Source organism: Musca domestica, unplaced genomic scaffold, assembly GCF_030504385.1.
Source record: "Musca domestica strain aabys unplaced genomic scaffold, Musca_domestica.polishedcontigs.V.1.1 49, whole genome shotgun sequence".
NCBI lineage: Eukaryota > Metazoa > Arthropoda > Insecta > Diptera > Muscidae > Musca > Musca domestica.
This window is the reverse complement of record NW_026712344.1, coordinates 3,315,656-3,339,921: the sequence shown is the minus strand read 5'-3', so window position 1 is coordinate 3,339,921 and position 24,266 is coordinate 3,315,656. Positions and strand designations below refer to the sequence as shown.

General features: G+C 34.4%; 5 protein-coding genes across 9 annotated transcripts; 3 read left to right on the top strand and 2 right to left on the bottom strand.

The window, feature by feature from the left end:
• The first annotated feature begins 511 nt into the window (after positions 1–511).
• On the top strand, positions 512–5,384 carry LOC101892607 (elongin-B). Its single transcript, XM_005179590.4, has 4 exons — positions 512–846; positions 1,217–1,310; positions 4,007–4,151; positions 4,849–5,384. Exons 1-4 carry the CDS (start codon positions 844–846, stop codon positions 4,961–4,963), a joined length of 357 nt encoding a protein of 118 aa, XP_005179647.1. The 5' UTR covers positions 512–843; the 3' UTR covers positions 4,964–5,384.
• Positions 5,385–7,883: 2,499 nt separating this feature from the next.
• Positions 7,884–9,337, bottom strand: LOC101894088 (esterase GA18864). Its single transcript, XM_005179599.4, has 2 exons — positions 8,836–9,337; positions 7,884–8,774 (listed from the first exon to the last, which is right to left on the bottom strand). Exons 1-2 carry the CDS (start codon positions 9,260–9,262, stop codon positions 8,398–8,400), a joined length of 804 nt encoding a protein of 267 aa, XP_005179656.2. The 5' UTR covers positions 9,263–9,337; the 3' UTR covers positions 7,884–8,397.
• A 2,049-nt stretch (positions 9,338–11,386) lies between these two features.
• Positions 11,387–12,680, top strand: LOC131800386 (transcription factor A, mitochondrial-like). 2 transcript variants are annotated; one of them, XM_059127914.1, is made up of 3 exons: positions 11,393–11,573; positions 11,709–12,296; positions 12,360–12,680. In XM_059127914.1, the coding sequence occupies exons 1-3, from the start codon at positions 11,509–11,511 to the stop codon at positions 12,466–12,468; spliced, it is 762 nt and encodes a 253-aa protein (XP_058983897.1). In that variant the 5' UTR covers positions 11,393–11,508; the 3' UTR covers positions 12,469–12,680. The 2 variants fall into 2 exon arrangements, with proteins under 2 accessions (XP_058983896.1, XP_058983897.1); XM_059127913.1 differs by having other exon boundaries at positions 11,387–12,296.
• A 936-nt stretch (positions 12,681–13,616) lies between these two features.
• Positions 13,617–21,011, bottom strand: LOC131804755 (2-(3-amino-3-carboxypropyl)histidine synthase subunit 2-like). The gene is made up of 3 exons (XM_059127912.1): positions 20,734–21,011; positions 20,539–20,679; positions 13,617–14,978 (listed from the first exon to the last, which is right to left on the bottom strand). Exons 1-3 carry the CDS (start codon positions 20,884–20,886, stop codon positions 13,800–13,802), a joined length of 1,473 nt encoding a protein of 490 aa, XP_058983895.1. The 5' UTR covers positions 20,887–21,011; the 3' UTR covers positions 13,617–13,799.
• On the top strand, positions 15,541–20,220 carry LOC131804754 (uncharacterized). 4 transcript variants are annotated; one of them, XM_059127911.1, is made up of 2 exons: positions 15,541–16,754; positions 16,908–20,220. In XM_059127911.1, the coding sequence occupies exon 1, from the start codon at positions 15,629–15,631 to the stop codon at positions 16,748–16,750; it is 1,122 nt and encodes a 373-aa protein (XP_058983894.1). In that variant the 5' UTR covers positions 15,541–15,628; the 3' UTR covers positions 16,751–16,754; positions 16,908–20,220. The 4 variants fall into 4 exon arrangements, with proteins under 4 accessions (XP_058983894.1, XP_058983892.1, XP_058983891.1 ...); XM_059127909.1 differs by having other exon boundaries at positions 15,541–16,759; XM_059127908.1 differs by having other exon boundaries at positions 15,562–16,754.
• Positions 21,012–24,266: the final 3,255 nt, after the last annotated feature.

Sequence of the window (24,266 nt, the reverse complement as noted above, 5' to 3'; positions counted from 1 at the left end):
ATTCCAATCTTGTTTCTCATAGTAAATTTCAAGATTTTAGCTTTATCCGTTCATTCCAAAAAACATTTAAAGTGCTCTATTAGAAAATATTAGCTCTGTTCCAGAACTGCAAGAATTTAAAACTTTTTATAACCATAACCGATTTTCTATTTATGATATCCAAAAACAATTGCAAAAACAGTAGATTCTTGCAGGTTCTGGAGCAGAGCAATTGTTTTCAGTGTTTTCTTTTTATGTACTACCTTGTAAATTATGTACCACGATTTGTAGAAAAAAACCTAAAGATTTTCTTCCCCATAAATATGACATTCAAACTGTTGTTCCAGCAGTTCGTGTCACATTCATCATAATTGCCGCATTTTTATATGTTTCACTGTCACTTCATGCGACAAACCTACCACAATACATCAGCTGTTACCAACGATAAGAACGCACAATGGTTATCGACAACAGACATCGACAATTCGATTATTTTTCTCTTTCGATAGTGTATTTCGGTTGTTTGCCGATTATACGCAAATTAAATTATAGATCCCTAGAAAAAAGTTAATTTTTTGCTTATATATTTTTATACAACAAACACCAAAAAAAGAAAAAATTAAACATCATTATTTTGCTAAGCAAAAGCATAGACGTTAAAACGATTTGTAAAACGGGAGCTATCAATAGGACGATAAAAATCCAATTAAAAGACTTGTACAAATTTTGTAATTACAATTCCTCCGAGTGAATCTCCCCCAAAAAAGCAGTGAATCAAATCGAAGAAGAAAAAACAGGCAAGGTCGTCAACGTCGTCGTCGTCGAAGTTGTCTTAGTACAAAGCCAATAGTCAACACAAGCAACATGGTGAGTGTTCAAGTCGAACGAAAGGAAGCTGATTCCTTTGTGTGTTTGACACACACAGAAGTGACATGTGGGTCATAAACCACGGCACAAGAATGTGTCGGAAGCAAATGAATAGTTCCTGTGCTCTCAAATATGAAATATATGCATGCCAATTGTGCGACAGCAGCTGCTTGCCGCTGCTGTTGTTGTTTTAACAGCGAGCGAGACCGGCAGTAATGATCATGCTTTATGAGAGCTGCTATTCTGACAGCAAATGGCAAAAATTGAACTTTGACCAAAAATTATAAAAAAGAAACAATTTCAACAATCAATTTATTTGTATTTTGTAACACTTATTAAAGCTCATTATTTTCGTTGTTGTTTGTTTTAGGATGTGTTCCTGATGATTAGAAAACACAAAACTACCATCTTTACGGATGCCAAAGAGAATACATCAGTGGGCGAGTTGAAGCGTATGCTGGAAGGTAAACATTGAAATGAAACAACAAAAATAGCTAGAGCAAATAATAGTTTAATGGCAAAAATAGCATTTATGTGGACACAAGAAATTGTTTGTGTTTTGAGGGGACCAAATGATATGACCTTTAAATATATTTTGAAAGATTCCTATAGGTAGGTACTTTTGTAGTTATAGGTTAATTTTTTTTTTTAAATTTGATGAGGGAATCGATCATAGTTTTTACCCTGAACACACATCAAAAGTATTTATGTCATGACTAAAATTGAATTATGCCAACATGATATAATTAGTTTTTGTCCAACAAATCAATTTGTTTTATGGAAATTTTTGGCAAGTGGACTTGAATCATATCGCTTGAGATAATAACAAGTTATTTTAACTATACAAATATATTAGCAAGTATTAAATAAAATTTTAGAAAGGTCTTATTTAACTAAAAGTAGGATATTGTTACAATATAGGATTTTACAGTTCAATGTACTCCATAGGTATATGTTGCTATTCGAGGAAATCATGATGTTGAGGTTAGGCCAGAAACATCTAAATAAAATGTTCCATTTACAAGTCATTTTTTAATCTATATTCTCCAATATAAGACGAATGTTAATTTTGTTAATTTAATGATATTTTATTATATTTGGAATAATCATATTTAAGTACATAAGTACGTAAAAATCTAAATCGATATACCAATGCTTGATTGTTTGTGTTCATCTCTCCAGCATCCAAAACAATTGACGCAAATGGCGCTAACATTTTTGCCTAGCCTAGTGTGTCTATAAAGTCAACGTCCTTTAAGTGCAATGAATGTGGATATACTCCGAATCCGCTAATCATACTGTACAGATTTGTTGCTTCTACTCATACCTGCTTGATAAATCATTTTTAAAAGGAGACGAAGATTCTTTCCATAAATATTATGAAATTCAATCTACCATATCGTGCTTTTTGCCATTCATGAGATTTTACAAAGGGAACATGCGATAATATTGACGTATGGAAAGAATCTGACGTAGATGGTGTCATCGTTAGGTTAGCGTTACTTTGCGTGGTTGCGTGGGAATCTGGAACAAGTCAGAAGTCTACCATTTTGAATGATAATAGGTTAAATGAAACTAAATAAAACGTTGTTTCGAATTCCCATAAGCACAACCGAGGACGTAAATATGAAGCAATTGCCTCTGAATTTGCCCCTTTTATGTGCCTCTGGTCATGTTTGAACGGACTGATGTAAAAAAATCACGAATAAACATAAAAACAAGAATATATTACTAATTTGTAACCCATTAAGAACCTGATATTTGGAGTGATATTTTAAATATTCCAGTCGAAAGGGTATCAGATTTAAATAAACTTGACCGTAAGTTGTATTAGGTTATTACATGGTCGGTCCCTCCGAACTGTAATCTTACAAATTACAAATTAAATATTTTGGTAACTTATTCCCATTAGACAAGGTACACCACATAAGGTTTCCTTGCTCCTTCGGAAACTATTACTTGATTGTCCAAGTCATAAGTATTTTAGCAATGTATACAGGGTGAAATAAAAAAACTGTAACATTTTTACATTTTTTAATTTTATTGAATGAAAGCAAAAAATGTCGGAAATAGCATCAAATTTTAGAATAAGTTTAGATTTGTTCGAATTGGTCACCTTTAGCACGAATTATGGCCTTCAAACGGCCAATGAAACCATTCCCGACGAAGCGCTTGCTTGAGGTGATCGACACTTTGGTATTTTTTAGTGCCAACCTTGCTTTCTAAAATCATTTTGTAACCGTTCTTGGGTGTCGCGTGCTGAGTGCGATGGTGCTGAGTCCTATTGGAATGTCCAAGGTCTGCGGCCAAAATGTTTGCGTGCTCAAGGCTTTAATACACCCTCCAGAATATTTTCGCGATAATATTCAGCATTTATTCTGATGCCACTGTCGATTAATACGAACGGAGAGCGACCATCAGCTGTTATGGCGGTCCACACCATCACTATTGTCGGTGCTTGAGTTCTGGTGGCCAACCGAAGGTGCACATTTTCAGCTGACCTCTTTGGCAAGTAAACACGATCATTTTGTTTGTTTACAAACTGCTGTACAACGAATGTTTTCTCATCAAACCAAATTCGACAGTTCACAACTTTCGGCCAAGCGAAGCAACTCTTTTGCTCTTTTGAGTCTATGCCTGTTGCGGTGTAAGTTCTTGCACTTTTTGGAGTTTTAATGGCTTTACCCCGAGCTCATTTTTCACTATTTTCCAAATGGAATATTGCGATGTGTTCAGCTCACGAGCCATTTTTCGGCCACTGCCACGCGGCTTTCGATCATATCTCTTCTTTACTTTTCGAACCATTTCTGCTGATGTTGCTGTTTTCTTCCGTCCACTTTCATGACGTCGGGTCGGAAATGACAGCAGTCTGAAGTCAGTTGCAGTTTTTTCTCTCACCCTTTTCTTTTTCAATTTAAATTTATCCCCCTCATAGTTGATATCGACGTTTAACACCATGCAGTTATCCGAATTTTTAGTGGAAACTCTAGCATATCCTTTATTTTTTCTGGAGATAAAATTGGCCCTAATAGTTCAGGATATTTTGCCTTAATTTAGAAACCACTTTCAAGTATAAACAAAACCCAGTAACATCTAAATTCAATTTTCTTTATATTATACATATATATCTCAAAAATATGCATTTATTCTTCTTTTTCAGGTATTTTAAAAGTTAAACCATCAGATCAACGTTTATTCAATCAAGACAATGATATTATGGAAGATGACAATACTTTGCAAGATTATGGCATCACAATGTCAACAGCTAAGGCGCAAGCACCAGCTCAATTAGGTTTGGCTTTAAGGTATGTTGTGTGTTATTGACTTATGACTACGTTATATAAATATAGCCAATCTGTCTAGACCAATATTCGAGTCCAATGGTAGAATTTATGTGAATTTTTTGTACTCATTTAATGAGTTCACACGACGACAACATTATACCATAGTAGCGCACGTTTGACAAGTTCCTCCTGCTTATTGATAATACATTTTTTACTCTTGAACATGTTTTAATTCAATTCATTTTTTTGTATGATTATTCGGACGACGATGATGTCTTATCTCAAAAAAATATTAATCACTGAGTACGACATTCAATATTGATATTGTTTAGAGCATTTATGTATGTGGGATATTTTTAATTCATTTTGCAATTTGTTGTTGTCAGGGTAATTTATTTCGTTCGTATATGTTTTTATTTTTGAGTACATGTGTGTTTGTTAAATACGGACATGTATCTTGAAATGTGATATTTTTGGATTCAACATAAGTGAACTTTGATTTGTTATGGGAGACGATTTTTTTTTTAAATTTTATTGAGTTCTAAAGTTTGAAGCATTACATAAAGGAGTATGAATGAATGCCCTGATTATAATGAGCGCTTTTACAAATTATTTTGACACCTAATGAAACTTACCAAACATAAACCCTATTTTATCGATTATAATTCCCATGCCATATTTAAGCTTCTTTTATATATAATTATTCTTCTCATTACAGAAAGGAAAATGGCGAATTTGAGACCCTTGATATTACACCCTATTCATCACCACCAGATTTACCAGAAGTAATGAAAAATCAAGAAGCAGCAAATGGCAAAGAACAGGTGGCATAGATATACATATTTAATGAGACAACAACATTAACAAAAGCAACGCAAAAAGATGCAGTAGCAATTTAGTGTAAAATTACAGCAACACTTTCAAAGAAGCCTACAACCTATTCTATTAACAAATTCTCTTATTTTTTTATTTAACACACAAGAAACAACAATTATTTAATATTTAAGTCGAATGAAGAAATAAACAAACAAAACACCAGGCCGTGGCGAAAAAGTAACACAATTGATGTAAAACCTAACACACCACTCAATTACACCCTGACGAGGCAGAATGAAAGTATATTACATATACTATATACATACACAAGATATATATTTACAATAATTGTCGCCATTGAAATCAGTGTTGTTTTTATGCTAAAATGAAAAAAACTGCAAACTCCTTGGAGGAGGCTAATACTTTTGATTAGATTTATTCGAATGTGTTAATGAATGTTGGGAGAAGGGCTCAATTTAATTTAAAACCAAGTTTCCTTTATTTCGTTGGTTCTTTTATTATCTTAAATATCTTGGCTATTTGTGCTACCTCTTATTGTTTATATGACTGCATTTTAAGTTATGCCTATTTTACATAGAAATTCTTAAAGAATTAATAAAAAGGCTTGATTGTCTGTTTTTCAAATTTTTTTCGACAAAGCTGTCACCAATGGCAATCAAGCGCCATTTAAATAATTGTTTTCTTAACTTTCCCTTAATAAAAGCCTTGTTAAAATCTCATTAATAAAATAAATTAAAAATAAACAGCGTAATATGATGATGTTGAGCAGAAAAGGAATAAAATAAAATCAATTACAATATATGCATACTTCTATTATGAACGATTGATTCATAATCTCTAAATACTATACTGCAGTCCTCATTTTCTCTAAAATGCATTAATCATCCAGTCAATCAATATACCCAACAACAACAACAAAAAATACAAAATTAAGAAGAAAAAAGAGATTTAAACAAACTACTATTTTCTATTCTATTTAAACAACAAACAACTCTATTTAATTTAATTTAATTACGTTTATGTTTCGATTTAATTCTTAATAAAAAAGATGAAAATGATAAAAACAAACAAAAGAAACTATGCTAGATTTGTTAAAGTTGGACAACTATGCTAAATTATTCTTTCTTCCTTTCACCCATTTCCAATAGGGTTTAGAAACTGGAAACACTTCCCTGTCGATAGAATTTTTAAACGTATTTGCTAGCATCTAATTATCACCACCCAAACAAAAATGCTAGGTTAAGTTTAAAGGAATATTACTCAATATAGTAGTCATGCTACAGCAGACTGGGGTGAAATTCTCGCATTTGATATTGAAAAAAATGCAATCGTGTGTGTGTTTTGATTGAGATTGATGAGCGTTAAAATTTTATTAAATTTCTACATTTTTTGTTAATCAAGGTAAAATGAACAAATTTAAATTCATTTCGATAGAAATTTGTTTGATATTGAATGCTAGAACTTGGCGTCTGGCCAGAATAGGTAAATCGTTCAGGCCAATCTCACTTGTCGCAGTCAAAAAGTCTCTAAGGGATTGCTTGTCCATAACCCGGTTTTATGGGTTCTTTTAGGAAGCTTTTTTTTTTTTTTTTTGAACATGTGCCGTAAAGTGAGACAGACAGTTTTCTTAGCAATCGCACACCATTGAACTCCCAAATCATCCAACATGTACCATTTCTTAAATGCGAAAATAATGCAAATTAGTGATCACCTATTTTACCACATTGACTGAGAAGATATGCAAATGCAAATAATTCCGACCAATAACAAACTCAAAAATCTTGGAAGTCGAAATTGTCCATATTTTTAAGTTTTTGGTCGTGGCAAGCTTAATGGCCCAATGTAGTTCACAAATACTTAATTTTTTAATACCCACCACCTTGAAAAAGAAGGGCATATTAAATTTGTCTTTCCGTTTGTAAAATCCCTAAATATTCGTCGTAGACCCCATAAAGTATATACAGAGTGAGATAAAAACTGCAACAAAGTCAAACCATTGTGCGCTGGAAATAAAGCGAGGAACCTCATTTTGGATCCATTCTTAGGTGGCACGTGCTGTTGGAATGTCCAAGGTCTGCGGTCAAAATGTTTGCATGCCCAAGGCTTTAATACACCCTCCAGAATATTTTCGGCATTTATTCTGATGCCACGGTTGATTAATACGAGCGGAGAGTGCCCATCGGCTGTTATGGCGGCCCACACCATCACCATGGCCGGCGATTGAGTTCTGGTGGCCAACCGAAGGTGCACATTTTCAGCTGACCTCTTTGGCAAGTAACAACGAGTGTTTTCTCATCGAAGAAAACCAAATTCGGCAGTTCACCACTTTCGAGTGAAGCAACTCTTTAGCCCTTTTGAGTCTATTTTCTTTCTGTGTCTGTGGCTTTACCCCGAGCTCATTTTTCAATATTTGCCGAAGGGAATATTGCGATATGTTCAGCTCACGAGCCATTTTTCGGCCACTCGTTTCTTTACTTTCGAACCATTTCTGCTGATGTTGCTGTTTTCTTCCGTCCACGTCCTTGACGTCGGGCTACGCTACCAGTAACACGGTAATGAGCGATGGTACGAAACAAAAGATGTATTCACATTTAAATGCTGGAGTGCTATAACGATAGCCCCTTGTGGCTTTGCAGCCAAATATAAAGAAATCACACTATCACGCTTGAATTCTATCACGAATAACTTTTTTTCTGGAAAATTCTCACCAAAATGCTTTTCTACGCTTGTAAACAATATACCGAGTTGTCACTGGAATAATTTTAATAGCTGTCGGACGAGTGGCTTAGAAGTGACAGCAGTCTGAAGTTGGTTGCAGTTGTTTCATCTCACCCTGTAATTCGAATTTCGAATGGAAAAGAATTCAAATTACAAGTGAAATAATTCGAAGCTCGAATGGAATATGGCGAATTGCAATTGGAATTATCGGATAACAATTGAAATGTATTTAATCACAAATGAATTTCTCAAATTACAAATATAATTGTTCAATTACAATTACGAACTACTTCTAAAAAGTGTAGTGCTAGGCAATGGAGAAGCGTTCAGATTTGTTTCGTCTTCAATTCTTACTTATGCTTACCGGACGTGCTAATGACAAAAGTGGTCCATTTACGTGAAGCGTTAAAAATTCTTTCCCTACATCCGGATTATAATAAAAAATCAATTCCGTTGTAGCTAAAAAACAAAGGCTTTCCAAAGAAAAACATTTTTTTGTTGTTAAATCTCGTGAATGTTGACTGCATAATAATTTTAATAAAAACCTACAAATACTTCGGCTTGACCTCCAAATTGTTGCTGCTCAGCCAACACATGTTCATAGTTTTTGATATTGTTCATAGATTTCATTAATTCCTATAAAACTATTTTTAAATAATTACATATTTTTAATATTTTCATATAATTTTGACTGGAATACAAAGTTATTACTTTAATCACTTTCCTCCAGTGAATCCGAAACATCTTCACTATTTTGTGGTTGTTCCTCGACAAATGCCGCATTTGACGTCTGTTGCAATTCAAGATTTTCTAAGTATTCCTGCAAACGATCTTGGAAAAAATTAATGTACGTTTGTTTCTGTTGCGACGTGGCCGGGAAATAATGGCCGCCGTTATGCTCCAAAACTTCGACATTTTTAAAATGATTAGCCAGTTCTTGGCTCATTTCTTTGGGTATAATTTCATCGGATAGACCATAAATGTGCAATGTGGGTATTATGACTGACTCTTCATAGGCACTTTTATGCACCAAACTGCCAGAAAGAAATCCCGAAGACATAATGGCAAATTCCGGTTTAATCGAGGTCACTATAACATAAAACATTATCATATAAATAAAAAAATTACATTAATCATTGTCATCACTTACATTTTTTCTTCGCCAAACCGCATATCAGACCCACAAAACAGGCCCCCTGTGAAAAGCCCAACAAGCCTTGAAATGGTCCCTGTGTTTTCCACGTTTCTTCAACCAATTTTAGACTCTCCTGAAAACCAAATGCCGGTCCATTTTTATTGGTACCCTTGAATGAACCATCGTCCTTATTAAACCACCAACTCAATTGATCGGCTTGCGGTTCTGCACCCTCTTCCATGGGTTTTGCCTTGTGCGGTGCATCTATGAAAACAAACTCGGCATATTTGTTTACATGTTTGCGAAATGAGCCGAGTTTACTTTTAAAGCTTTCGCCATTTTGGCGATAGCCATGCAAACAGAGGACTCTCACTTTTTCAGTTATTTCTAAGGGCTTTGCTGAAGATGGTTTTTGCCTGGACGAAGTGGCCTCGTTGGTCATGTTGGAATAGGGTAACTAATTGTTTGGTTATGCATCTACCAAACAGATGTTATGGGACATGTTCAGTGGATATAAACAAAACAACTTGTAAGACCTTATGGGCACACATCAAACTGGGCTTATGTGTCTTTTTTACGTCTACCGTTTCAATTATTATAAACATGTTTTCACACGCGAAATCTTTGGCTCAAAAATGTAAAAAAAAGAAAATTTCAAATTTAAAAAATTCCAAGGAAAATATTTTCCATTAAAAATTTAAAATAAACCATAATTTGTTTACTCTTTCGAGACCATGGCACAATGAAAAGGTAAGGTAGAGCTACCAGCTAATTAAAATTGTGTTGTAAGTGTGCCCGATTTCTGTCAATTTTGTGTACAATACATACACAAAATTGACAGAAATGAAAAATAAATACAAAATATTTTCAAAACCAATAATTAGATGAAACGTACATTGCGGGTCCCTCTTTAAAGATATCAATCAATTCTTCCAGTGGATTAAAAGATTGAACGGCTTGGATCATATTTTTTTAATAAAAATCCAGGCATCTCATCAAATTTCGCACCATTTAGCTCCTTTAAAAAATAAGGAAAAATTCAAAATTAATGGAAACTTCTTGTTTCATATAATAGCCTCAGGATAGTATTTCTGTGGTTTTACGAAGCTATTCTAAAATTGTCAATGAAAATAAAAACCAGAAAACTATGCGACGAAAACAATTTCGTGGCTTCGCCATCTATAAAATATGAACTGAAATATATATATATATATATATATATATATATATATATATATATATATATATATATATATATATATATATATATATATATATATATATATATATATATATATATATATATATATATGTATATATATATATATATATGTATATATATATATATATATATATAAATATTTTTTATTTGCTGCTGGATTTAATTATTTGAAATAAGGTTTATATATGGTCAGTTTCAGAATTCTTTATGATATCGAAAAAATTACAATTCTGCTAGATTCTTGCAGGTTCTGGAAAACCATTTTTTTATACAATTCTCTATTTTATGTTCTTAAGTCAGTGCAAATTTTCTCAGTAAGGATTACATAGTATCATCAGCTGATTAAAAATCGGTTTGTGAGGTTAATGTGCGCATTTTGCAAAACGTCTGACAATATTTTCTTTACTTTAATAAATATTTGTAGTAGTAAGCGTTTATCTCGATTTTTATATGAATTCAACTCTTGCCTATGTATTTTTCGCAAAGGGTGTTTTGACTATATATTTTATTTTTACTGGAAAACTGATCATACACAATAGTTGTGTTCCAGAACCTGCAAATTAGTACCAATTAGCACTAATTCTGCTACATCGCGTTCCCGTACTCAAAAAACAAGCAAAACTTGCAGCTCTCTCGAGAAAAAAATGGCGCTGAGTGGTGCACATTTCTGCTCGTTTTAGCTACATGAATTTGGCCGAGCAGAAATGTGCATATTGTAAATTTGACATTTAATTGGCAGGGCTAACAAGGTTGAAAAATGTATTGATACATTTCAATAAAGAAAATGATCAACTTGAAAACTAAAGGAAAAACTAATATTTGTCGTGCAAAAAACAAAAAGAGAAAATATGGAGCAACTGATGTATTCACTTTTGGATGATTCCAGCAGTGAAGAGGACTGGCTGAATGAGGAATCAGATTATTAATTATTATTATAAATTATTAATTTTAACTTATCGTCTTCAATACTCATTTTTTAAATGTTGGCGCTCTTTTCAGTAAGGTTTCACCAGTCCGATTTAGGCTGTTTACTTTTGGAATTTTGAATTTTGACATTTTATCGCATTTCTGCTAATTTTCCGTTCCCTTATTTTTTGAGCAAACCTAAATGAGAATGACAATTCGAACTGTTCTCTCTTCTGCTAGTTTTACTACTAAAAAAAGTACTGGAACACAACTAATTCCATATGTCAAACATGGTCATTTAAGTTGCACCACTACAGTAAACTGAACATACCCCACATTATATTTATTTACTTTTCAGTGACGTTTGTTGCGGTCAGCTGGGCTCCTCGTTTTCTTATGTAAATACATTGTAAATTCTTCTTCGGCTTTAGTTAACGCCAAAAAAAATTTCATCAATTTATTTGTTTTACATCTGTAGTCTCATCACATCATCGTTCATTTCGTTGCCAAATATTTGTATATAGTATTGGTTGAATCGGAATTTAAGTAACAACAACAAAATGTTACTAACAGTGTCTTTACTTAACAAGGGCACCTTTTTGGGTTCTCTGATTAACAAATGCAGGCAAGTTGTAGGAGTTAAGAACAATAAGCATGTAGAGATTAATCTGAAACCAAACATATCTAATTCCCCAACGCTATCAACTTTAAATCCTTCGTCCTCCCCGTCACCCGTTTCAAATGTGCACGATACTAACAGACCACTTTCGGTGGCAAATTTAAGCTTGAGTAGCCCAGCAACAGCCGCTAGTAAACTTACGGTCGAACAACAAGTTGGTCTGCCGGCAAGGCCAAAGAAACCACTCACACCGTACTTTCGGTTCATGAACGATTTGAGACCAAAAATTTTGGCGGCAAATCCAAGTTTGGCGTTGGTTGATGTTGTGAAGCAAGTTTCCAAAAAGTGGGAAACAGCTGATGCATCGTTGAAGCAACGCCTCCAGGAAGAGTACAAAAAAGAACAACAAGAATATATTGAAAAACGCATGAAATATGATGCCAAAATTACCGATGAACAACGCAGCCAAATTAAGGAGCTCAAACAAGAAAAAATCGAAGCTAAAGAACGTCGCATGATGCGCAAACGTATTAAGGATTTGGGACGCCCAAAGAAGCCAGCATCAGCATTTATACGTTTCATAGCCAAGGAGAGAATCCGCACACCCCAGAAGCCGAACCAAACGTTCCGAGAATGGCATGAAGCTGCTACGAAAAAATGGTCTACATTGTCACAGGGCGAGAAAGATATTTACATGCAGGAATCTCGCAAGGAGTTTGAAACCTATAAGTATGTAACTTTTGATTGTACACGAAATACTCATTTTCGCATAAAATACTATTATATTTACAGAAAAGAAATTGCTGTATGGGAAGAGAAAATGATACGTATGGGACACATTGATGTGGTGCGCCAAGGAAATCTAATTGATCCCCCAGAAGTCAAAACCAAGAAAAGTTAAATGAATAATCTAATGCCAGCATGTCATGCCATTTTTTCACATCCCGTTTTCTTCATAGAATCATAATAGTTTCAGTTAATTGCTATTATTTTTGTTGTTGTGCGACACACCAACCAAAAAGGCTTTATTTTAGGAAGTCTGAGTTCATGAATTAATTTTAGAAAGTTTTGAGAAATAAGAATAATACGAAAATAAAACAGATTAAAAATGTTTATATATTTTCTTTAACTATGTGAAAATGTTTTCGTTTGTTTAAAAAAGGGATAGATTTTTGTATTTAGTCGGGATTATAAATTGATATTTCTTAGTAGATTTTTCAGTGTTCAAACTCCTGTTGTTTGTTTTAAATCTGTCGAGGCTTTAAGTAGTAATTTTTAAGATTTTTGAGCTTGAAAACGTCTTTTTTAGAATTAATGGAATCGAAATCGAGCTTCATAAAGTAAGATTAATTACATTCTTAGAATTGTTGAATTAATTTTTTTTGTGCCAATAATAGAATAGGCGATTTTATGGAAATTTCCTTAAATCATGATTTCGCAGAATATTCCAAGATTTGGAATCTCATTTTTTAACTTGAATCCTTGATTTTCAAAGGACGCAAAATTGAGGAATTTATTTTAATCGCAAAAATACACGATATGCTTTTGTGATATTTACTGCACACAATTGCTTTAAATGGTTTTCATAATTTTATTTATAATTTTTTGCATAGTTTCCGCCACTCTATAATGTCAACAATTGTGGATAACGCCAGGAACAGTTTCTTCTTTTAATTTTTTTTTAAAGATAATAGGAATTAAAATCGCGAGTCATTTAAAATTTAAAATGTGATTCTTTTTTAGTGGGTCTTTTCTGGTCAGATCTTATGATCATATTTTTTCTACTCCGGATTCAGTCTTAAGGTCATGGACTTTTCCTGTCTTCACGTCGATCTTTTTATATTTTATTCAAGTCTTCAAATCGTAAATATTTTCAAGAATATTTAAGACTACATATTTAGTTACTTTTAATGTTGAATATTTTTAATAGTAAAATAAAGCCCCTCTTATTTTATATTTATTTATTAAAATCTTCCTTTAGCAGGACATTAAGCCATATATTTACTGTAATCCATTTAAAGGGAACAAAAAATAATAAATTATTTTTTTTTATTACAAAAAAAAGTTTATTATATTATCGATAAAATATAGACACAATCATGTGGAAATCTTAGAACAGACATATTGGACGAAATAAAAAATGAAATCTCTGAGAAAACTTATATAGAAAAGCAAAATCAATCCAATTAAAAATTACAAGTACTTATAACCACTTAATTCCCATTTCGCATCCTAATCATGAGTATAGCGAATTGGAATACCACTCAAACCCTTTTCGATTTTAGCTGGTTCAGTTTGTCCCAACGCTGGATCAAGTCCACGCCATGTACGATCTTCAAATGTCAAACCAGTATTTGTTGTCATTACTTCCATTCTGGCCTGTGTTGCAATTGTTTGTTGCTGTTCCGACAATGCCGAGAGATTAGCCGTTTCAACATCATTTCCATTGGTACCATTAAAACGCATACGCCCGGTAAGTAAACTAACATCTTCTGGATTTATATCGTTGGCATTGAATTCAAGGAAACTACGTCCTTCAGGCAGTAGATCTTTAAAATCTGTTACATATGATTCTGGATAGCGCATATGCCAGGCTGGATTTAATGCCATTTCGGCTTCAAACACCGATACAATGGGTTTGTAGAATTCCTTCGATTCGAACATGTTGTTAAAAGGACAACCAATAAGTACAAAACAATCAATTTCCAAGAAATTGGCCAATTTAGCTGGATTTATGCGTCCAACTGAGATAATCTGTGTCTTAATGCCCCTTGCTTTGGCCATGGTCTGTAGATGTTTAACAACGTCTAAATAACCATTGGAAGTAAGTGTGGCAACAATTAAACCTAATGTTTGGGCATCTTTACATTTTTCTATGTAAAAATATCTGCGTCGTATATATGTGGCCGTTAGGGGATTCTTTTCCCTACCCGTTGCCGAGAACACATCATAAATGAACCATTTCTCAGCTTTGGTGGTGAGTGATAGGTTAAAGAAACGCTGGTTATCCGAACCAACAAATAAACATATTCTATTTGAGTCCAATTCATCTACTTCTTCGGTGTAGTCTCCATTGGTTATTAGGGAAATTTGTCCATCCTCTGCAATTGTAGCATATTTATCTCCACAATAAGTGATAATGTCCAAACGCATAGCTTTTAGGGCTTTACACTTTTCCATCAGTTCATCATAACTCGGTTTATTAAGTAGCTGATGATAGCCAATATCTAGGTAGATAGTGACCACCTTTGATGTTGAGTGCTCTCTATATGATTCAAGGTAGGTATAGAACTTTTCCAAGTCTAATTCGAATTTCGGATACAAATAAAGTACTGGTAATCGTGAAACTTTGCTTCGGCATGCGTTGCCAAAATGAACCAGCGAATCAGCATCAACATGAGCCGCTGCAATCTGAAATATATAAAGAAATTATATTATTATCGTATTGCACTTAACCGTCAAAACGTAATCTATCGGAAATACAGACTTTCAGACAGAAGTAAGACGTTGGAAAAGCTATGAAAAAACTTTTGCTATCCAGGAACATTTGTGACCATTTGTTTTCGTATATAAAGTTTTTGTAGTGTTATTTTTGAGATTTTGATTACATAAAATTTTTCATCCTTCCAGAAACTCACAATTTAAAGTTATCAGTTTACCTTTATTATAGATTTTAAAAAGGTTAAAAACCTATAGTAAAAAACAGATCTGAGGTATAAATTTTGGTTCGCATATCCGGTATCAATAATAACATAGGTTTGCCTTAAGTTAGAAATCTTATATTGTGGTCAAGGGTCTTGCACCCAACTAAAACGAACTATAGATCCCTGCAATGAACAAGCATTAAATTTGAGCTCTGTCAAGAAAATAATTAAATATTTAAAATTGGAGATTTTTACAAATTGACTGGACTATTTCTTTTGGATATTGGTGTTTGAAGGTCTGGAGCCGTGGCTTTTGGTGGAGTTGGTTTTTCTTCTCACCTTTTTAACCTGTTGCTGTGCATTTTCGTTTGGCGCTCTTTTTTTTATTCATTTGCATCTGCCAAGGTAATCCTGAAAATGCCGTCGCTATTGACCTGTAATGTTTGTAAGGATCATATTGCCAAATCCAAATATAAAATTGGTTGCAAAGGCTGTGCAAATTTTTTCCATTTGGATTGCGTTGGCATTTCTGAGGCTGAGGCTAAAATAAATAAGCAACTCAGATACACTTGTGTGTGCTGTGTTCGGGCTGCTGGTGGTAGTGGTGACGCTGGTGTGGTTGATCGCGGAACAAAAGCGAACACTGCAGTTGATGCATCTAGGGTTGGTGCCACAGCTGATGCTTCTTTGAATGGTGGTGATGGGACAGTTGGTGTGGCTGCGTGTGATTTTGTTGGGAATTCAGATGCTCTGCGAGAGCTGCAGGATAACTTGATTTTGTCTATGAAACAACAAATGGACACGTATATGGCTAGATGTCTGTCTGAATTCCGTACCAAAACTGATGCTCTGTTTGATCTTTATAATGCTCAAATATCTGAGGTAAAGCGTGATGTGGTTGAGCTTAAAAAGGCTGTAGTTGAGTTGAAGATGACAGTCTCTGAAGTTAAAAGTACGGCTTTGTTAGCAGAAAAGAAACTTGCTGATAGGATTTCTGAGCTTGAGTCTTTTAACAATGTGCTCCAGCGAAGGCTTAACAGAGCTGATATCATTATAAGAGGTTTGCCGGAAAATATTAAAGACCTCAGGAGCTTTGTTGTTAAAGTTGCTAATTTGTGTGGGTTGCAACTATCTCATGGCGACATGCAGCAGTGCTGTTACATATCTGAACGTAGAGCGGTTTTGGTGAAGTTTAATTCTATTCAGACAAGAGATTCCCTTATCCGCCGATTTGTTAAAAGAGGGAAGGTAACCCTAAAAGAAGTTATGGAGAATTGTCTATTGGAGTCCCGTATCTACTTAAATGATCATCTTGTTAAATCGGCATCTAGTCTTGTCTTTGCCTGCAGAGGCCTGCTCAAGAAGAAGAAGATTAAGAAATTCAGGTTGTTAAATAGTGATGAACCTCAAGTTGAGGTAATACTTGCTGATGGAAGTAAAACAATTTTTGAGCGACAAGAGCTTCTTGAATTTGCTCGTAGTTGTCCTCTGCAACCGGGTGGTGCTCCGTTGGTTGGTGATATGCTGCTGGGAGTGTAGTCATGTAATGTTAATATTAATTTTGTTTTGATCTCATTGGCAATTTAATTGTTTTCTTGATGCAAATTATTGCTTATTTGTTCTAAATAATCTTTCATATTATTATTTATTATTTATTTTTTTTTTTATTTATATATTTATATTTTTCAATTTTTAGTATAAGATGCGAAATCGAATTTACATAATTTTGCTCCCCAGCCCCTTTATTTGGTTTGATGTCACTTGATGATAATCTGGGACCCATAATTAATGACGCTCACTTTTTTAAACCCTTATTTGAGGGTTTGTCTGGTAAACTAACGTATGGCCACTTGAACTGCCAAAGTATTCGCCCATCGAGATTCAATAATAAAATTGATGAGCTTCGATCCTTGCTGGTTGGTAGTGGTATCAGCATTTTTGGTGTCACTGAATCTTGGCTTAATTCTGCAGTCTCATCGAAATCGTTGGTTGTTCCAGGATATAAGCTGGTGCGGAGTGATCGTGTTGGTCGTGTTGGTGGTGGGGTATGTCTCTATATTGGTAGTGGCATTCCTTATAAGGTAGTTTTTCGTTCAAATAATTTTGGTGTTTGTGAGTCGGTGTGTGTTGAGTTGAATATTGGGGCATTGGTTTTGCTTGTGGCGGTAGTATATCTTCCCCATGGCGATGTTCAGTCTTTCTGTGATGTACATGAGAGTTTGTTTGATCGCTTCTCTAATATCATTGTCCTTGGTGATTTTAACTGTAATTTATTTGTGTCTTCGAACTCTGTTTCGATGAGAGGATTATGCAGATCATTGGGGCTAACTATTGTGCATAACATGAAACCTACCCATTATGATTTGGCCCATAACTCTACCTCGTTAATTGATTTTTGCCTTACTAGTGATAATTTGTCCTTGGGTTTCTCGTCTCAGGGTCGATGTCCTGGTATATCACACCATGCCTTTGTTTTTGGTTCGCTTAACCTGCCTGTATTTTCAGAGGAGAGATTTATTGAGTATCGTAACTTTGGCCGAGCGGATTGGTTGGGCATTGTAAATTTCATATCCGATTTTGACTTCAACCCCTTATATTCCACTTCTGATGTGAATTGTCAACTTTCACTATTTGATTTGTTGTTTAACGCGCTATTGTCTTTCGTTCCTGTTTCTGTTCGTAAGGTCAACCCCAGGAATGATGCATGGTTGGAATCTGATGTGGTAAAATCGGCACGGATGTTTAGAGATCTTGCGTACTTTGAGTGGCGCAAGCGACCTATGGAGGGTAATAGAATAATATATTGTATGTATAGGAATCGTTGTAAGGCTGTGATGAGGAATGAGAGGCGTAAGTACTATAATGATCTCTTTGGTCGTATGAATAATAATCAGCTGTGGAAATCTCTAAAGTCGTTTGGTGTTTTGGGTAGTGATAATGAAGCTCCACCAATTGATGTCAATGCTGCTAATCATTATTTTTCCAGTGGGAATCCTGGTTTTGTGGGTGAGCGTGGTCAGTCTCTTTATAGTGAGGGTCATGTGGGAGATGATGTTTTTCGGTTTTATTGCATATTTTATTCTGATGTTGTAAGGTCATTAAATAAAGTTAAGTCGGGAGCTGTGGGGGTTGATGGCGTGCCAGTAAAGTTTTTTAAACTTATATTTCCATACATTTCCTGTCATTTCCTGCATTTTGTTAACTCGATTTTTATGACATCTACTTTTCCTCGGGCGTGGAAGGTTGCACGAATTGTTCCTGTGCCGAAAACTGGTGAATCATTTGATTTGCCGAATCTGCGTCCCATTAGCATTCTACCTGCTATGTCAAAAATCGTTGAGCATATTATTAAAGAAGCGATTGTTGACTTCCTTGATGATCGTAGGCTATTGAGTAGTTCTCAGTTTGGTTTTCGGCGACGATGTAGTACGACCACGCACTTATTATATCTTACTGACATGATCAGAGATGTATTTAATTCATCTGATGTTGGGTTATTATTGGGCCTTGACTTGTCAAAGGCTTTTGATTTGATAAACCATTCCCTTTTACTTGACAAGCTGAGGTTTAAGTTTGGTTTTTCATCTTCTGCGTGTCGTTTAATGGCTTCATATTTGGAAGGTAGGTCTCAGTTTGTTGTTCATTTGGGTGTTTCGTCTGAAGTTTGTAGTGTCCAATGTGGAGTCCCGCAAGGTTCTGTACTGGGACCGTTGTTATTTATTATGTTCATTAATGACATTGTGCACTCAGTTGTTGATGACAGGTGTTGTCTGTTTTTGTATGCAGATGATATTCATGTTTTCTTCAGAGAGGCTGATATTGCTGGGTTGGAAGGGTTGGTTAATTCTATTGTTTTGTCTCTTTCGTCGTGGATTTCGCTAAATGGCCTTATGATTAATTGGAATAAAACTAAAGCTATGCTGTTCAATGATCATGGTAATGGTGGTTCTCTTAATATTACTGTGGGTTCTGTGTTAGTGAAATTTGTTGATGAAATGAAATGTCTTGGTGTTATAATTGATCGGAAGTTGGACTTTAAGAGACACATTGATTCCTTGCTTTGTCGTATAAGGTTTCAGCTGCGGAGGCTGTATTGTCTTAATGCTTATTTGCCTTGTCATGTTAGGAAGAGAGTGGTTGTATCCTTGCTGCTATCGCAGGTAAATTATTGTCTAGAGGTAGTCTCCGGTACTACTTCTTCTCAAATGCAACGTATCCGTAGGGCGGTAAATTCGATTGTTCGTTATGTGTATGGCTTGCGTCGTGGTGATCATGTTTCTTGTTTTGTTAATGATCTCCTGGGATTGCCATTTAGCAGCTACGTTGATCTTCGTATTCTTCAATTTCATTACAGTGTTATGTGCAATTTTGACTCGCCTCTTCGTGACAACTTTGTGTTTTGTAGATCATCTCGAAATCCTCAATTGTTGTGTCCAAGGTTTTCGTCCTCCATTGGTGAGAGATCATTTGTGGTTAGGGCGGTGAGATTGTGGAATCAGCTTCCTTTGGCCTTACGTACTTTTGCCCATACCAATTATCTGTTTAGGGTTAAAGTAATTGAATACCTTCGCCTAAATATGTAGGCTATGTTTTTGTAGTGGTTGCGTCGGTTTATTATGGGTCTTTCTTTTTGCTTTTCTTTTTGTTTGGGCTGGGGAGCCACTATATTATCTTCTTAATTTTATTTGTAGGGTATAATGTGAGTTACTATTTATACTCTGTTTTGTGAGTAATAAAATAGTTATCTCTTATTTTTAGCTCGTTTCTGCTACACTTTTTCACTGCTCTACTAGACTATTGTTTAGTTGGTGATGGTGAATTGAGGTGTAGGGTTCGAGCTTCTCGTGAATTATTAAGATAAATTATTAGGTTTAATATGTTATTTGTTAAGTTTGAATTAATCATTGAATTTGTATTATGTTAGGGTATTGTAGATAGATAATATAAGTTATGGGCCCTGTGGGCTTATTTATATTTCTTTGTAAGGTAAATAAATGAAATGAAATGAAATGTTATGCATCCAGTGCTACATTTGCTCATAGGCGAATGTCTTCATCCGATCATATTTATTGTATTATGCCCATGGTATAGGGGCGAGGGTACTTTAAGAAAGATTCAAATCTCGGAAGAAAAACGACTATTATTGCAATCATGATGTTATGGAAATATCATGATTCGAGACTGCGCCGAATACGGGATATCTTCCATAGGGCGTTATCCTATCCAATGGAACACGAGAGCGACAGAGAATTTCTATTTGGCTACTACTGTAATCCGTTGTCGGCAATATCGAAGATTGTAGCACCTTGACCCTTACCAATACATACCTCATCTACACAGCAACTGCCGTATGATGTGTCGGCCAAAATAAATGTCTTAACTTCATCTGCCGCAGAAAAAGCCTGTCTAATACTTGCGGCAATAGCTTCACTGCATTTCAGATAGCTGTCAGGAAATTGTAGACAAACCTAAAAAACGCTTAATTATTATCGTTATATAGTCATTAAACTTCTTGAACTTACTCTTTTGTAGCCATTGCTTTTTATCCATTCGAAACAAGTTTCACGTTGGGAATCACTCCATATTTCCTTCAGCGAAACTTCTCGCTCAACGTCTAACAAATCTGCCTGTCTTTCTAATACGGCAGTATCTGAACTTGAAAATGCCGATGTCATATTTTATTGGATATATATTTATTTGTACGGGGTCTTATGGGGCAAAATGCAGTTTATTTTTGTTTATACAATGCCCGCTGTCTATCTCAATGGCTTTGAAATCACGTAGTCCCAATGAGACGAAATTAGTACACGACGTAGTGCAATAAAACTACGATACGATATTAAATGATCAGCTGATTTTCTAATGCTGTAATAACGTATTGAGGTAGTACTTAGACGAAAGCGTACAATTCTTGTGGCAAATTAAGGCTGAGATAAATATCACAGTGGAAAGGAATTACTTTTAAGTGATTAAATTCTGTTACTTTAAAACGAATATAATGTTTCAACTCTTTTTTCATTCGATAGATAACACTTTACGCCCAAGAATAATCGTTACAGTAGTTCATGAATAATTTAAACTTAATGCCCAATTTTTGGTTTTGTATCATAAAGTTCTTTTATAATTTTCTAATTTTTAATAATTTCTGTGTCACTCTAATATAAAAAACTTATAAGTCGACTTTTAAATGGCTCGTGCTGGAATCGTAGAAAGCCTCCGATCATAATTCTAGCTGTCCTACACATACCACCATAAATCTGTTCCGATGCAATCTAATGGATGGATTTCAGATTAACCCAGACTGCACTCAACCTACTGTTGAGTCAATTGTGAGTAACGGTAAAATTGCTCTCCAACGCTGAGAAGGTGCACAGGGTATTTTAAGCGTCAATTTATAATGTTAAGACGAAGTGTAGAGTACTACGTTAGATAAGATTGGTTCCAATCCAAAAGGCACCATTCAGCTTGCGATGGGCTATGTTGCAAGTTTGAATGATTATTTTTATACTTTAAATTTAACAAAGTAATATTTTTTTTGCTTTATATATATTTGAATAGAAAAAAACAAAAACAAAATAATATAAGCAAGTAAAAAACAGTAAGTTAGGCAGAACTTTAAATAGCCTCCACAATTAACTGAAAAACCTTTATATATAAAAGCATCTGGATTCAAACGTATTCTACGTTAAACAACAAATACGAGTATGTTTGGTTAGAGAATGCGGTAAAATGTAAAAAAAAAAAAACAGTAAAGAAAGTCTTAAAGTCGGGCGTGGCCGACTTTATGATACCCTACACCACTTTGCTAATTTAGTAGAGCTCCGCATAAAAATTAAAAGTTCATACACGCTATGATTATAATTATAATTTAAAGTTCAGTGGGTAACAAATATAACAAATCGGATGAAGAGTATATATGGTAGCTATAGCTATATCTGAACCGATCTTCACCAAATTTGACATACTAGCTTCTAGACTCAATTCGGTCGTAAGTGCCATATTCCATCCCATTTGGACAAATATTGAAAGTTTGGTGCACAACAAAAGGTAAATCGGACGAAGTTATATATGGGAGCTATATCCAAATCTGAACCGAACTCGATAAAATTTAGCAAATGTATTTCTGAGTTGTATTTGATATATTTCCCAAAATATTGTGGTCACAGAGTGCATATAACGGCTGCGGAGGACAAAAATAACAAATCGGATGAACAATATATATGGAAGCTATACCTATATGTGAACCGATTTCGATCAAATTTAGCATACTTATTTTTAGGCCTAATTTGGTTGTATGTGCAAAATTCCATACTATTCGGGCTGATATTACACGTTTGGCGCACAATAAAAGGCAAATCGGACGAAGATATATATGGGAGCTATATCTAAATTTTGACCGATTATCTCCAATTTCAATAGGGTTCGTCCTTGGGCCAAACAATTGATTTGTGCAAAATTTCATCTGGATAGGACAATAAATGCGAACTGTACTTTGTTTACAAAAAAACATGGACAGACGGACGGACGGACATGCATAAATCGACTCAGAATGTGATTCTATGCAGATCATCAAAAGGAACTATGGGTCTATCTCGTTTCCTTTTGCCTGTTACAAACAAATGCACAAAGACATAATACCCTGACCACCTTGTGGTGTAGGGTATAAACAATGAAGTAGGTGGGGCCTTTATGTGGGGCCATAGTAAAACGGGAACATATATGGATAATTTTATACTACAAAGATTTTTATCTATTGCGAGTCTTAAATACCAAATTTTAAACAAAAAATATTGAATATCGATGGTGCCGTTATATTGAAACAGTGGACCAATATGGACAATGTTTTGAAACAGGTTGTATAACCTTTTACGAACTACAAATACCAATTTTTAAACAAATCCGTGGGAAAATGCGGCAAATATCATCAAAATATCGAATATCGGTACATCCCGATTATATGCAGGCTATACGAAAACGTGACCCAATTACCCACCAGAAGTAGAAACCGTTACTAACTCTTAGTATCAAAAATGGAATAATTCCGTGGAAAAATCGTCAAAATACTGAACATTTGGAGGGCTACACCAAAAACATGGGCCGACATATCTCATTTTCATTACCAACCATCCTAGATGCAATACAAACTATTGTGCAAATTTTTAAAGGTGGATGTTATAAAAGCTACAAAGTTTATATGTAATACAATTCATGCAATAAAATAAATTAAATAAATAAGCTATTTAAGAAAAATTAAATGAATGAATACAAAAAGAAATGATAAATCTTTAAGATTTGAAAAATATAAATAAGAAGGGAAGAAAATAAAATATTTTAGTTCAGAAGCTTTAATATTTTTAAAGCTCTATCAACATTTTTTGTACCTTTACAGAAAATGTTCCTTTCTTTCCTCTATTGCTACATTTCTTTTTTCTATTTCTATCAAAATGTTAATTTTCTTCTCCATTTTATTCTACACATTCTTTGTCTTTTTTTCTCTTCCAGGATGATGGTGAAGTTAATGGCATTTTGGATGAGGGATCTGGGGAATTGCATAAGAAATGACTGCTGAATGTTGAAGTTTTTGACATTTGTGGTGAGTAATTATTCTGGGGGATTTGAGAAGTGTTGATCAGTGATCATGGACGGTGATGAACGGGGTGAATATTCAACTGTAGGTATATCTCATGTCAAAATGCTGTCAATACCTGTAAGACAGAAGAATGTAGAAGGAAAAGTTTAACGTTTTTCGCTGCTGTTTAAGAGATATTGCATTTACGACGTCATTTGTATTCTAGCAAAAATCAATTAAAATTTGTTCGTGCCATGGGAACATTGATATGTCAAAAATGTTATAATGATTTGTCAAAAAAATAGATTTTTAAATATGCATTTTTCAACAACTTTTGCAATTTTAAATAATTTTTTATTAAAAATTTTTAATTCCAAAATCAGTTTGACAGTTCATTATACCAGCAGCTGTGCCGATGCGACTACCTGTATTCTTCTTCCATGGTTGTAAAACATAAATATTAAAGGGAATGACATAGTCGGCTAT

Excerpts from the sequence above, each read along its gene's own strand:
- LOC101892607 (XM_005179590.4), top strand. Across the intron at positions 1,311-4,006 it reads GTTGAAGCGTATGCTGGAAG|GTATTTTAAAAGTTAAACCA; the intron begins GTAAACATTGAA and ends CTTCTTTTTCAG. Across the intron at positions 4,152-4,848 it reads CAATTAGGTTTGGCTTTAAG|AAAGGAAAATGGCGAATTTG; the intron begins GTATGTTGTGTG and ends TTCTCATTACAG.
- LOC101894088 (XM_005179599.4), bottom strand. The coding sequence starts at position 9,262 with ATGACCAACGAGGCCACTTCGTCCAGGCAAAAACCATCTTCAGCAAAG. Across the intron at positions 8,775-8,835 it reads CGGTTTGGCGAAGAAAAAAT|TGACCTCGATTAAACCGGAA; the intron begins GTAAGTGATGAC and ends TTTATGTTATAG.
- LOC131800386 (XM_059127913.1), top strand. The coding sequence starts at position 11,509 with ATGTTACTAACAGTGTCTTTACTTAACAAGGGCACCTTTTTGGGTTCT. Across the intron at positions 12,297-12,359 it reads AAGGAGTTTGAAACCTATAA|AAAAGAAATTGCTGTATGGG; the intron begins GTATGTAACTTT and ends TTATATTTACAG.
- LOC131804754 (XM_059127908.1), top strand. The coding sequence starts at position 16,966 with ATGTCACTTGATGATAATCTGGGACCCATAATTAATGACGCTCACTTT.
- LOC131804755 (XM_059127912.1), bottom strand. The coding sequence starts at position 20,886 with ATGACATCGGCATTTTCAAGTTCAGATACTGCCGTATTAGAAAGACAG. Across the intron at positions 20,680-20,733 it reads AAAGCAATGGCTACAAAAGA|GTTTGTCTACAATTTCCTGA; the intron begins GTAAGTTCAAGA and ends AGCGTTTTTTAG. Across the intron at positions 14,979-20,538 it reads GCAGTTGCTGTGTAGATGAG|ATTGCAGCGGCTCATGTTGA; the intron begins GTATGTATTGGT and ends TATATATTTCAG.